Source organism: Cibotium barometz, chromosome 5 (genome assembly GCF_041138505.1).
Source record: "Cibotium barometz isolate CiBa-2024 chromosome 5, ASM4113850v1, whole genome shotgun sequence".
NCBI lineage: Eukaryota > Viridiplantae > Streptophyta > Polypodiopsida > Cyatheales > Cibotiaceae > Cibotium > Cibotium barometz.
The window spans coordinates 63445936-63459265 of record NC_141050.1 but is presented as its reverse complement, the minus strand read 5'-3'; the positions used below and the strand labels follow the sequence as shown (position 1 = coordinate 63459265).

Here is a 13330-nt window from a genome sequence, read left to right as displayed (position 1 = left end):
CATATCTCTAGCATGTATGAAATGCTCGGCTACAATGCCCTCATGATCATGTGCCCTCCCTGTATGCAATCTGTTGATGGCTCTCCTCACCATCTCTGCTGTGAAGAAGGTAGAAGTGGATGGACAAGGCTCCGGAGGGTTCGGTAGTGGTGGCTGCTCTGGTACAGTGCATACTCGCCCCATGTATCTGGAGAGGTAATGGCCGGAGGCGAGGGGTGCTCTCTAAGCAATCTCCAGGCCTCCCCAGAATCCTGACTCAAAAACAACTGATAGATGTCTCTCTCCAGCCGAGCTAAGAATGCTCTCTTCTTCCGCCGAATGAGAGCAGATCACTCTCTATGTGAGAGTAAGCCCAAAGCTTTGTGGAAAGCTTCAAACTTCTCTCGAGGTAAAGCCTTTGTGAACAGGTCTGCAACATTATCATGTGTAGGGCAGTAAGATAAACTGATCTCCCGTGCATGTAACCTCTGTCTCTAACATAGTGATAATGAATCTCAATGTGCTTGGTATCAAAACCAATGGGCTGATTTACATATACTTCCTCCTGTAAATCCCCATTTAAGAATGCAATTTTGATGTCCAATTGATGCACTTTCCATCCTTTATGTGCAACCAATGCAATCATTGATCTTATTGTAGTCATTCTCGAAGTAGAAGCAAAAGTCTCCTCATAATCTATTCCCTTTTTCTGAGAATAGCCTATAGCCACAAGTCTTGCTTTGTACCTGTCAATAGTACCATTAGACTTCCTTTTGACTTTGTACACCCACTTTGTTCCAATGACATTCTTGCCTTTCGGCAAGTCCACAAGATCTCAAGTATTATTCTTCATGATAGAAGAGATTTCATCCTGCATGGCTTGCACCCAATGCTCATTCTCATGTGCTTCTTCATAAGAAGAAGGCTCTTCTGAATCAAAGAGACCACCCATGGCTAATGTAGACTCCACATGATGCATATTAAATGCATGGCTGGAACTAGCCCTTGTTCTGCCTGTCAATGGAGGTGCAAGTTTGCTATCTTGCAAAGTTTTCAACGACCATCTTGGCACCGACTTCTCTTCCGTGACAAGATCTTCAACTTCTTTCGTAGAAGGGGACTGAATTGCTGGCTGTTCCACATGTTCTACATGAGGATTTTCTTGTGTAGGGACTGGCTGATCTGAATCCCCCCTAATTGCACTGGGTAACAGCCCATCAAACATGTCATGTATGCTTGGGATATGGATTCTTCAGTTATATTGGATTTTTGAGACTGTCTCGTCTCGCCCACTCGATGGGACATGATTATATCTTGAATATATGGCTTGAAGCTTAAAGTTACGGACAACTTTTAAGAAGCTGGGAAGGATGTCACCAGCCTCGGCATTTTCTAGTATGAAAGGGGTCTGGTGGACTCCAAGATGTCTAAATATTTGGAAAGTACAAGCTTTGGGAATGGGGGATTATCCTAGAATACAAAGGACCACACTCCTAAAATTTAAAAGAGTTGCTATTTTTGGCCCGACTCCGATGGAAATTCTGTTTACGTCATTACATTTGGAATTGAGCAGATACCAAGAGTTGGCAAAGTGGCTATGATAGAATGTCTACCAATTGGGATATTTTTAGAGAGAAAGTTTATGGAAGGACCCATCTCTTAGATTGAGACATGTGGCAAGAAAGTGGACCAAAGTGAGACAAGTGGCCTGACACTTGTTAGAAAGTGGATCAAAATGAAACAAGTGGCCTCACACTTGTCACTTCAGCTATTGTGTGGCTCTCCGCTTGTCATTGTAGCCTTCTCTTGCCATTTTAGCTCATGGGAGGCCCAAATCTATAAATTGGAGCCCTCTCTCTTCATTAATAGAGGCTCTCTTGCTGCACACTAGCCTCTACCACCGTTACAGGCTGCCCTAATGATGGCTACTCTCTTTCTCTCTCTCTTGAAGGCTGCCCATGAAGAATACCGGCTGTTGGGGACTGTTTTGGAGGCTTCCATCGCGAAGAAATACTGAAGGTAAGGGTATTAATCATTTAGGAAGGGTGGGTGTAGCCAATTGGCTACTTGGGCGGAGAGGCTGGGACTCGAGCAGAGATTGGCTAGGACGACAGAGAAGCTACTCGGGTAGGTTGTAGAGAGGCCGGGGACATGCTTCTCTGCCCGAGTAGCCAATCTCTACCAATTGCATGTCCGACCTCTCTGCCCCAATAGCCAGCTTGCCCGAGTAGCCAATTGCTCTTTGTCTGAGTAGCCAATTGCATGTCCGGCTTCTCTGCCCGAGTAGCCAATCTCTACCTAGCCGAGTAGCCAATTTGCAAAGAGGCTGGACAAGTTAGCCTCTCTGCCCAAGTCAATTAGCTACTCGGGCATGTCTCTCTCCCAAGCCAATTGGCTACTTGGGCAGAGAAGACTGCTCGAGTAGCCAATTGGCTCGCGTAAAGAGGCATGCCCAGGTAGCCAATTGGCTACTTGGGTAGTGAGGCTTGCGCAGATGGCCGATTGGCTACTTTGGCAAAATTAGCTTGAGTAGGGATAGCCAATTGGCTCAGGTAGGGAGCCGCATATACTTATATATATAAACGTTACCCTATTTGCCCTCAAGGCTGGCTCGGGCGGAGAAGCTGCATATACTCTGATTTATAAATGCTACCCTATCTGCCCTCAACGCTAGCTCAAGCAAGGAAGCCGCATATACTCAGATATACAAATGCGCCGCATATACTCAGATATACAGATGCTGCCCTATCTGCCTCAAGGGTGGCTCGGGTAAGGAAGCCGCATATACTTAGATATAGAAACGCTATCCTAGCTACTCCTGATTGGCTCGAGTAGGGAAGCTGCATATGCTCAGATATATATACGCTACGCTATTTGCCCCCGATTGGTTGGGACAGAGATGCCCCATATTCTCCGATATATATACGCTACCCTATCTGTCTATAACTATTTGGCCCTCCGAGCTCTATTTCACATGATGGAACCCTTGCGCGGACACCATACATGTGAAAACAAGGTATGAGAACAGGAACCGTAAGGTTTCCTTAAGAAAAAGCACCAATCTTAGTGAAAAAGCAAAAAATCAAACTGGGTTGACCACGAGCCAAGGGCAACATTGGAAAGAGGAATTTGAGCCAGACCAAAAGGCTAAAAGCCGTTTTTCCAAAAAACAGCTCCAGGGCCAAAAAGCAAGGCCCTGAAGCTGGAAAAGCATAAATCAAGAACTTTGGTAAAGATGCGTAATACTTTATTATTAAAAAGCGAAAGGGAAAAGCAAAGAGTAAAGACCAAAAGCAAAGTAAAAGAAGAAAACAAAGCAAAAGCATTGCTTTTGGCAAAAAGCAAGGCTTCCCCAAGGTATAAAAGAAGCATGAGTCTCTTCTCATCATGGACAAGATCATTGAAGATTCAAGGAGCTTCATCAAGAGCTTAAAGATCATCAAGGCGAAGATCATCATGAACAAGGCATGGGGGGATCATTGTTAGAGTTTGAAGCCTATTACTTCCGTATCTCCATCTTCAACACCAACACTTGGGTGCACCGCCAGCCTCTCATCTGTGCTTGGTTGTTGGCTTCTATTGTTGTTCGCCGACCAAGGGGCAGCTGCCTAACCACGCCTGCTCCGTCTACACCTCCTTGCCCTTGCTATATGTTTCTGGCCGCCATCTGATTGGGCTGTACGACAGCCTGTGCGCCATACGCTGCTGGTTGCTGCCTAGATGTGCTGTGCAACCGCCTGCCACACATCAGCACCCTCGTTCGTTGCCATCTATGCGCTTGTTCAAACACTGCTGGTTGCTGTGCGCTGCCTACAGCCAGTTTGCGTTAGCCCTCTCATCTGCACCAACCAGCCAGCGCTACGCAAGCCTCAGCCAGTGCCGCTGCCGGTAGATGATGAAGTATAAGATTTTCACTTGTAGGTTTAGTGCCCAATCCAAAGTAGAAAACAGCCCACAGAAGAGGTGGCGCACAGCTCCAGTAAGTGGCGGCAACGCACAGCAGTGGCGCTGATATATAGCAGTGGTTGCGTCAGGTGGTGGTGTGAGGTGAAAAAAAGAAAAAAGACTATGCCTCTATAGCCCTTCACCTCGCAATCTTGGATACAACAACACGACAACGGGGCACCAACAACCAAAACAAAACACCACACAGAGATACCTCAAAACTCTGTATTCCACAAGATAATCAAAACCCGCACACTTATCCACAATAATGCAAAAAAAATCCCTCTTTCACAATCCAACTGGCTCCACTCGGCTTCCTTCACTCCTTTATCTGCCCATGGTTCTCCTTTTGCATCCCAAAGGTGGCCCTCCCTTCTAATTGCTGCCAGCCTTCATGCTTCAGCGACTGCAGCCAATACCTTTACTCCTTGACCCTGAGGCCGCCCCCTCCTTTGTACAGACAGCCTGTCTCTCTCTCTCTCTCTCTCCCCTGTCTCAGCTCTCCCTTCACCTAGTATCGCCAGCACCACAGCAACACCTTCTAAATCCAAAGCTTCTAAAAGAAAAACCTTCAACCTCTCCCCTTCGCTACCAGCTTCAAGCTTCCTTCTTGCTCTTTTGCGCTCCAGCCCACCACAAAAACCAACGCAACCTTCCCTTCCTGCCAGCTAGTTGTCCACCAATATTCGCCAGCAGCTCTCGCCTCTACTCTCCTTGCGCCTGCGGCTTGCGTCAGTCACCACCACGGCCTTCAACCCGTTTTCACTCAACGGCTGCCTCTTCAGCTGCTCTCGCTTGGTGCAGTCGACGCGGCTCCTTCCCTAGCCGTTGGCTCTCCCAGTCGATGTCAACACCTGCAGCTGGCCCCACCTCCTCTGGCTCTTCCTTTGCTGCTCCCCCAGGCGGCTCCCCACTCCAAGTTCCTCGACTCACCACTCTCTTCGCTTTTCCTCTGCCTACGCTGCGGTTGTGCCAACCACACCAAAAAAAGACGGCCACTCTCTCTCTTCAGAGGGCGCCCCACCAGCAACCCTCGACTTCAGCAGCTCTCTCTCTCTCTGTGTTGCGACCAGTAGCCTCTGCAGCTCTCTTCTCTCTTGGCTCTCTCCTATCGAGAGGTCTCCTTTCACAAGGCAGCTACTTCACTTTTGCCTCTTCGCCAACCCTCTAGACGTCACGCTGGCAGCAATATAAACCTCCACGTGGTCCTTCAAGCTGGCCACTTTGATTGATATTTATTATTTTATTTTCCTCTAAAGCCTCTTTTGACCATATATCTATCTTTTTCATTGAAAGCTTCTCCTTTATCAACACACCATTCTCACCCATAGCAGCTAAAAACCCCTTTGTAACATCCTCATCACACATCCTGTCCTCTTTGTCCAAAACTTTGGTCGATTCCTGCTTCAAAGCATCACATAAGTGATAACCCACAATGCATAGACTCATCTGTCTAACCTGTTGTATGGCAGCACTCATCATCAAATTCAAGACCACTTGTGAACACCATCCTCTAACCAAAGCATACAAGGGAGCATCATCTTTCCTGTCCAAAGTCACATCAAAGCAATCATCCATAACATTCTTGTCTATGCCCATCCAGGTTTCATCTTCATGCATAAGATCCATATCACTTGGCTCATCAGACAAGGAAACATCCACAGCATCAATCACATTCTCACAATCATAAACATGCTCATCCAAGAAGTCCGCAATGACCTGCTCCTCTTCATTCTTCAAAGCAATCAGCTCATGGTCCACATCTTGTCCACACATATAAGCACTCACATCATCATCCTCAAGTGAAAAGCTCTCTACCCTGTCCTCCTTGGTAATGGTTTGTATAGAAGAATCATCAAAATAAATATCATTATAAAAAGCATCTTTTTCGTTGACCAAAAGAACCTGCTTATCCTCCCACATGGGTGTGTCATCACACGTATGTTCAACATCCGCAGCCACAATCAAGTCATCACCAAAAGAGCATTCCAAATCACTTTCCACAACAGCATCGACATACGATTACAAGGACATCTCTTCCTCTACACAAATTGGCACCTCCATCTCTTCATTCGGCATAATAACGTCTTCATCGACAACCCCGCTTTCCAAAAACGATGGCTTCTCTTCAAGACCTGTCAAGCACTCCTTTTGCTTTGGCTTTTTAACCTGTATGGAATCCTCATTCGGACACCCTTTCAACCACGAAAAGAACCCTAACGGCTAATCAAGCATACATTTATTCACCTGCTTTGGCCTTGAAGGCATTCCTTCCAGCAAAAAACATTTGGCATCCTTTCCAGCATTAAAGAGATCCTCATGCACACCCTCTGAATGCATACCGAGCTCTGCCATCTTCTTCATCTTCCACTCCTTGTCCCTTACAATCTGCACAGCATCCTCAAACGTTTTGGGTTTCTTCCCTTCGACCTTGAGCTTCAACGCAAGAAGCAAACCACTTACAAACAATCCTTTCTTCACAAACATCGGGGGAGCCTCACTCCGCAAAGAAAAGCACCATCAATCCCACAACCCTGTGAACACATGCAAAAAATCATCCACGTTTTGTCCTTGTCCTTGTCGCAAATCATTGAGTTCCTGCCATAGCACACTCGAGTCTTCAACTCGCTGGAACCGCTCCAAAAGAGCCTCTGTCAACCTGTCTAATGTCAAAACACTAGGTGGTACAGCCTTAGCTTCCTTTGCTTCAAAACCTTTGAGCCAATCTCTAGCATCGCTCTTCAAAAAGATCCTCAAAAGTTTCAACACCTGCTCTTCATTATCAACAAGGTTGCTAATGCACGCAACCTCGAACCTCTCAAGGAAATCTGCTACATCTTCATCAGAACCACCAAAAAACTGTAGCAGAGAGAAGAGGACTCCGAAATGCAGTGGCCTGCTGAACACGTGCTGCATGAGCACCTGAAGAAGCTCCTACACCAGTGGAAGCCATTGTCTTTGCTCTTTTTGTAGGGGGCAATACTTCAACCTCTCTTTGCAGCCTTTCTTTCTCTTGTGGTGAGATTACGGAGCATAGCCCAATCCCCCCATCCTTAATGCCAAGAAGATGACATTTGACCCTATCAGGGTTCCCTCCTCGCTCCAATCCACACCATCTGCATCTAAACTTGCGAGCTCCTCCTTTCTTGGAGTCATACTTGCCTACCAAATCAACTTGGCTCCACCAATAATCCGATTGGGTGAACTCCTTCTCTTGCTGAGGGACAACGCTTTGTGAAGCCATATCAAAAAGAGCACTTGTAAAAGCTGCAATAGATCAAATTTCAAAGGGAAAAGCCAAGAATCAATGGTTGCAGCCAAAAAACAGCAAGATGTTTGTGGCAAGAGAAGCATAGAGAAAGGAAATGTGCTCACCAAAGCCAGGTGTCCAAAAGAGCAGCCACTCGTAGGGCTGGGAGAGAACCAGGCGGGCCAAGAAATCGTGGGGGAGAGCAGCAGGCAGGCGAGCAGAAAAACACGACGAAGAAAAGCAAGCGCGCGGCGTTTTTTTTATGTTTTGTCCCTGTTTTTTGGGTCACGCCCAAAACGGGACCAAGAACGGCGCGTTTCGGCTCTAAAACGGCATTTCAGATGCCGTTTCGGCGTTTCTGCACGCCGTTTCGAGCAGGCCGAAACGTTTCGGCCGCGTTTCGCGTTTCAGCGTGTGGCACGGGGGAAACGTCGTTTCTGGCCTAAATTACGCCGTTTCGGCGATTCAGCGTAACCATGATATGGTAAGCTTGAGGTGAGACCGAGAATCATCGGACGAGGGTTCAACAAACTGAACATCACGGGAAATCACTAAGGGCTTCGTCTCCGGAGCCCATAATCTGTAAGCTTTGGATTGAGAACTGTAACCAAGGAATTTGCACTCCTCTGATTTGGGATCAAATTTGGACCTGGCAAAATTAGGAATATGAGCATAGGGCCTAGGCATCCCAGTCGAAAACTATGAGATGTGAAACTGAAGGTTTCTGTCATGTAAAATCCTCCTCCGGTGTCATATTAGAAACCGCCTTTGTGAGAGAACGGTTGATGACAGTGGTCACAGCTTCTCCCCAGAAAAAGAGGGAGGAAGATCGGAAGAAGAAAGCATGGTACATACCATCTCCTGAACAACCCTATTTTTGCGTTCAACTACACCATTCTGCTGTGGAGTGCTAGGTGTGGAGAACTGACGGGCCAATACCTTTCTATGAACAAAAGTTGTGGAAGACTTTGCTCCTCCACTGTCTGAACAGACTGGTCGAACCTTCTAAGTTTTGTGGTCGTATTCTCGACCAAAGCCACCCACCCTTGAAAGTAAAAGAAAGCCTAAGATTTTTTTGCCAAGAGATGCACCCAAACTTTACGTGAGAAATCATCAATAATAAGCATAAAGTACCTGGCACCACCCTGGGTAGTAGCCCGCATGGGACCGCACAAGTCCATATGGATAAGCTCCAAGATGTGAGAAGCCCGATGAGCAGTCTCGTGAAGGAAGGCTCTCCATGTTGCTTGCCATGCAAACAAGCCACACAAGTGGAGTGGGAGGGTTTCAACTACGGAAGACCCTCAACCATCTGCTGAGAAGGTAGCTGTTGAAGAGAAGTATAGTTCTAGTGCCCATAGCGAGCATGCCACAACATTGTATCCTCCTGAGCTACCAAGGCATGATAGCTTTGAAGAAGTTGTAGCAAATGAGACTGTGATTGATTCAAAGAGCTACCAAAGTCCTTCAACCTGTAAAGACCGCCTTCCTGTCCACCTTTGGCAATGATCTGCAAGGTGCTAGTGTCGATGATCTCAAGAATTGAAGTGCCAAAATAGACACTACAGTCTTTCTTTGCAATCCGAAACACTAAGAGAAGATCGCTAGAGAGCTTGGGAACATAAAGCACATCCCAGATAGTAGAAGGCTGGCCAAGAGAAGACTTAAGTCACACATTACCCACACAAAAGACCTCAAGGTTGGAAGCATCGCCAATGGACACCTTCGAAGAGCTAGGCTAAATATCATGCAGAATGGACCTGTCGTGATGCATGTGAGTAGTGCACCCACTGTCAACCACCCAATCCGTAAGACGTAAGGTGGCAAGAACAGCTGAGTCCACAAAAAGCTCCTCAATGCCAATGAAGACAATCTCCTTGGTGGAAGAGAAACTCTGGGATTGGTTGGTAGGCTTCTTTGCAGAACCACCTTCTCTCGTCTTCTTACGACAATCAATCTGAATCTGACCTTTGTTACCACAATAATGACAAGTAAGACTCTTATAAGTAGGATTGTTAGCAGACTTAGAGTCAACTTTGTTGTTGGCTACATGGTACTGACATTACAAGAGCCAGTCAATTTGCTAGTCAAGCATGTGTGAATGATTCCTTCCTTTTTCCAAGAAACATGCAACATGATATCAATGCAATCATGAACGCGTTGAAGCTATATGGATTAGCTGTTGGATTGAAGGTTAATTCTACTAAGCCCAAGCTATTGCCTCTTGAAGAATGTGACTAGCATTCCATTCTTTGGCCAAGTTTCATATTGCCTCAAGATCAGATTGTACGGCATCTTGGATATCCTATCGGATGGAAAGTGTCTCTCAAGCAAGAAAGGCGATAAGTCGAATCATAAGGTTGAGTATTGGAAACTATCAACATGGCCATTACATGTACGGATGCGTATCATCCAATCCATCATCATGCCCTATGTTCAGTTCCACTTGCCTCTTATGCCTTAGTCAAATAAGGATATTAACAGTTTCATGTCCAAAGCTTGAAAATGTTTATGTCGGGAAAAATCAGATAGAAAGATTGTCAGATTGCTCAAAAAAGAACTTGTATGGACTCCCAAAATGCATGGAGGCCTAAATATACTCAATATTCGCTCTTATGTTATTGCAAGAAAAGCAGCTTTACTTCTTGAATTCCTTCACCAAAAGCAACCTTGGACTTTGATGCTAGCACATTTGATGGCAACAATGAAAACAAAAGCTTGTGGTGATTAGCTAGTTTCTCACCAAGACGTCATATTTGGAAGATTTGAAGGCCAGATTGTGAGCTACCCTTATTCCACTGAACTTACACATGACTGGCAAATGCTTCTTGGTCGGGCAGAGCCCAAATAGAGGCAACTCCTTGCAAAAAGAAAGTATTCATTGGAGCAGGGCTTTTCAGCATTCATTGGCTGCATTACAAAGCATACTTCCTCTCCAACTTTGGCGTACGCTTGGTTGATGATGATGTTGATGATCAAGGCAATGTATTCTCCTTTCCGTAGGCTGTCGGAAGATATAATCTGGGTATGCATCACATGCATATATGGAATGAATTAAGTTCTATATTGCAAGATTTCCAACCCCAAATGCCTCCACTTGAGGATGAGGAAAGATTAAGAGACTGGTAATTTGATAGGCAACTTCCAGGTTACTCTCCTTTCTCTTTCCATCACGTATACTTTGAGGTATTTGAAGCAATGCAAGGTGAGCTTGTGCAAGGCTTTGAGCGCTTCTAATAAGTTCTCATATGCCCTAGACTCGAGCACAGTACGCTCACGACAGCTAGAGCTTATAAAATTTTACTTCCTCCACCTTGGATACAAACGAATGCAAATCAGTTGTGGCATGTAAACAAATCTCTTCGCTGGTAAAAGACCTCTTTGATTACAATTTGGAGGAGCAAATTACCTCTCAAACGATGACTTTTCTTGTGGAGATGCATTGTGGTTGCATTCTTGGTTGGCACCTTCTTAGCTAAGAGAAACATTGCACCTGCCTCTTGTAAGAGGTGTTCTGATCACCGAGAGAGTTATACATTTGTTATGGAGATGCCCCTCTTCTCATGCTCTCTCGTGCTCTCTTGGACAGATTGTCAGGGCAATTGAGATTGCGATCTCCCAACAACTTCAGGAAATTCTTTTGGATGTTCCGCCGCCTTTCTTCATCCTTGCCAAATTACACGCTTTTCCTTTCATGGACCAGCCATTGGGCTTTGTGGACGATCGACCATGCACAAAAACAGCTGATTTCTTGCCATGAGGAGATCATATGCTTTTCTTTTTATAGGAGGTCTCTTTACCTTTCACTCTGAGATTCTTATGACCTCAGAGATCTTTCCTATCTACAGCTAGAAGTGTTCTTCCACTATTTTTGATATCTGAGTAGTAGCTGTCCCACCTTGGGAGAGCTAATGAATGTACCATCTAATCCTTAATGAAGAAGTTGTTTCACAAAAAAAAGTGTGTGTGTGTGTGTGCGCGTGCGCGCGCGCCCGCGCGCTTGTATGATGTGTTTATTAGGGTTGATTGTGTTGGTGACATTGTAAAAAGTGAACAGGAAGGTGAAAAGGTGATTGAGAGATCCATGGATGTGATTGAGAGAACCGTCGGTGGCAATAGATGATTTAGGAGTGTAGATATATCCTAGGTGATTTGATGGAGATATTCATGGAGTTCATTTTGGATCTAGACGCTCACATGTAATATGAATTGATGTACCACAAGACTCATTTTGGTCGGAATTTAGCAAATACAATTTGATGGTGATTATAGTGCTTTAATTTTCATTAGGGTTGATGGGGGGTGTTAAATCCTTTGTATGGGCAACTCCTGTTTGTGAGCCTCCAAGGTGGTTAAGCAAACGCCTTGCAAAGGAGGTTGAGAAACCACCTTACTGACCTTACTAAGGACGTTACAAAATCACCCCTATTTCCCTATGAAAAGGCACTTCTCCCCTCCTCCAAATCACTTACTAAAAGCCTAAGATCCCACACAAGTAGAAGAGGAGGGAGAGCAGACTTGGTGTGCAATTTTGCAACAAACTTGTAGAGGATATTGTATCTATTGCTCTTCAGAATTAAACTGCACTTTTCTGCAAGTGTTGTCTCCAAGTTTGTGCTGTAATTTCTTCCACTGCAGTTTCCTTCCTAGGCCTGTATTTGCTGCACAATACTGCATTTATTCCTGCATCATGTTTGACCCATTCCCACAGCTTTACCTCCGGTAAAATCTTTGATAGCTCGTACTTCCAAATTATGGCCAATTCTCACAATATGAGAAATTCTGGAACCCAACTCTTCAAGTAAGAAACGATGATTTGTATACAATGTTCAAGTCTTGAAGTAAGAAAAGATGCTTCTGACTTACGGCCGATTCTCACAATGTAAGAAATTCTAGAGCCCAACTCTTAAGTAACAAAAGATGCTGTGTATACAATGTACAAAGACAAGAGGAAAACATGATAGCAGACGACTAGAAATCAATTAATTTTGAAAAGGACAAACTCCAAAAAACACTCAAATAAAGAGTGTTAATTTGATGCAAAACGCACCTCACTGAAAGGGTCACTTATGTCATCTCGTTCAATTGCGCTCTCCTGCAAAAATTCAAAAGTTTCGTAAACACCACTGTTTGGAAGCACACCCCTGGCAGAGACATGACATGTAATTTCCATTAAAAAATGGAATAAAGCACTTACATAGTTAGGGAAGACCACCATATCAACATCCTTCTCAACATCAGCCAACAAACGCCTCAGAGAATATTCTCCAGCACCAGCAGGATGAAGCAACTCATCTGTGTCAAGATGGATAATCCAATCCATGCCAGCTTCCTGCTCACAAGCAATGATATAACTCACGTCCTCTTCAAAAGGCACTGGAGCCATGCTAGTCATCCAATGCTTAATTTTGAGGCACTCAGAACAACAAATAAGGACATATAGGGTAGGAAGATCTGACGCTGAAGAAACACCACTAATTCAGAGATTTGAGAACGTAAGAGGGCTGCATACAAATATGTTGGTGGTGCCTCTTGAAAGTAGAATTGTAAGTGGCCTCTAGTTGAGACCCTGTGCCAAATTTCTCTGCCTTATGAGTAAATCATGTAAACAGATCATGCAGGACTATGCCTTACTTTCCTATTCAATGACCTGAAGTGGACTCAAGCCATAAATAAAGAGATCCAGGCATCCTCCATTGCCTACACCTCCTCCATGTCAAGTTCTTGATGCTCCTGTGTAAGCAACTGTTGGGAATATTCACATTCATGGTAGTGAAAACTAGCACTTGTTTGTGTGCAAACGAGGGCTTAAATAAAGCAGTTCTAGTGTGTGTGAACAGCCGCTAGTGTGTAGGTTCATTTATGTGTGGGAACAGCCCCTTAAAAGGATCTTATGTAAACAATGATGTGTGAACATGACCCCTCTTATGGACACTTGGCATCATGCCTTGACATGTGGCATCAGTGGAGGCAACATATGCACACCCCTTGTAAAGCGTATAAAACGGACCAAATAACATAAACCAAATATTCTCTCCATGACTCACTTGTGTGCTCCCCTTAATCCCCTTGTTAATCTATCTTAAATATGCTGATTACCTTGCTCATTCCACTCTCAGTTGGGACTAAGATTTGGTATCAGAGCATAGCTGCAGA

The 13330-nt window shown here is 45.0% G+C and overlaps 1 protein-coding gene across 1 annotated transcript in view; it reads right to left on the bottom strand.

Moving 5' to 3' along the window:
• LOC147638752 (glycosyltransferase-like At2g41451) overlaps positions 1-13330 on the bottom strand; it is a 116134-nt gene that overhangs the window by 86384 nt on the left and 16420 nt on the right. The window contains exons 5-6 of the mRNA XM_086798722.1: positions 12372-12506; positions 12225-12269 (exon numbers count right to left, since the gene is read on the bottom strand). Coding sequence (XP_086654848.1) covers positions 12225-12269; positions 12372-12506 — 180 coding nt within the window. The remainder of the gene's footprint in view (positions 1-12224; positions 12270-12371; positions 12507-13330) is intronic.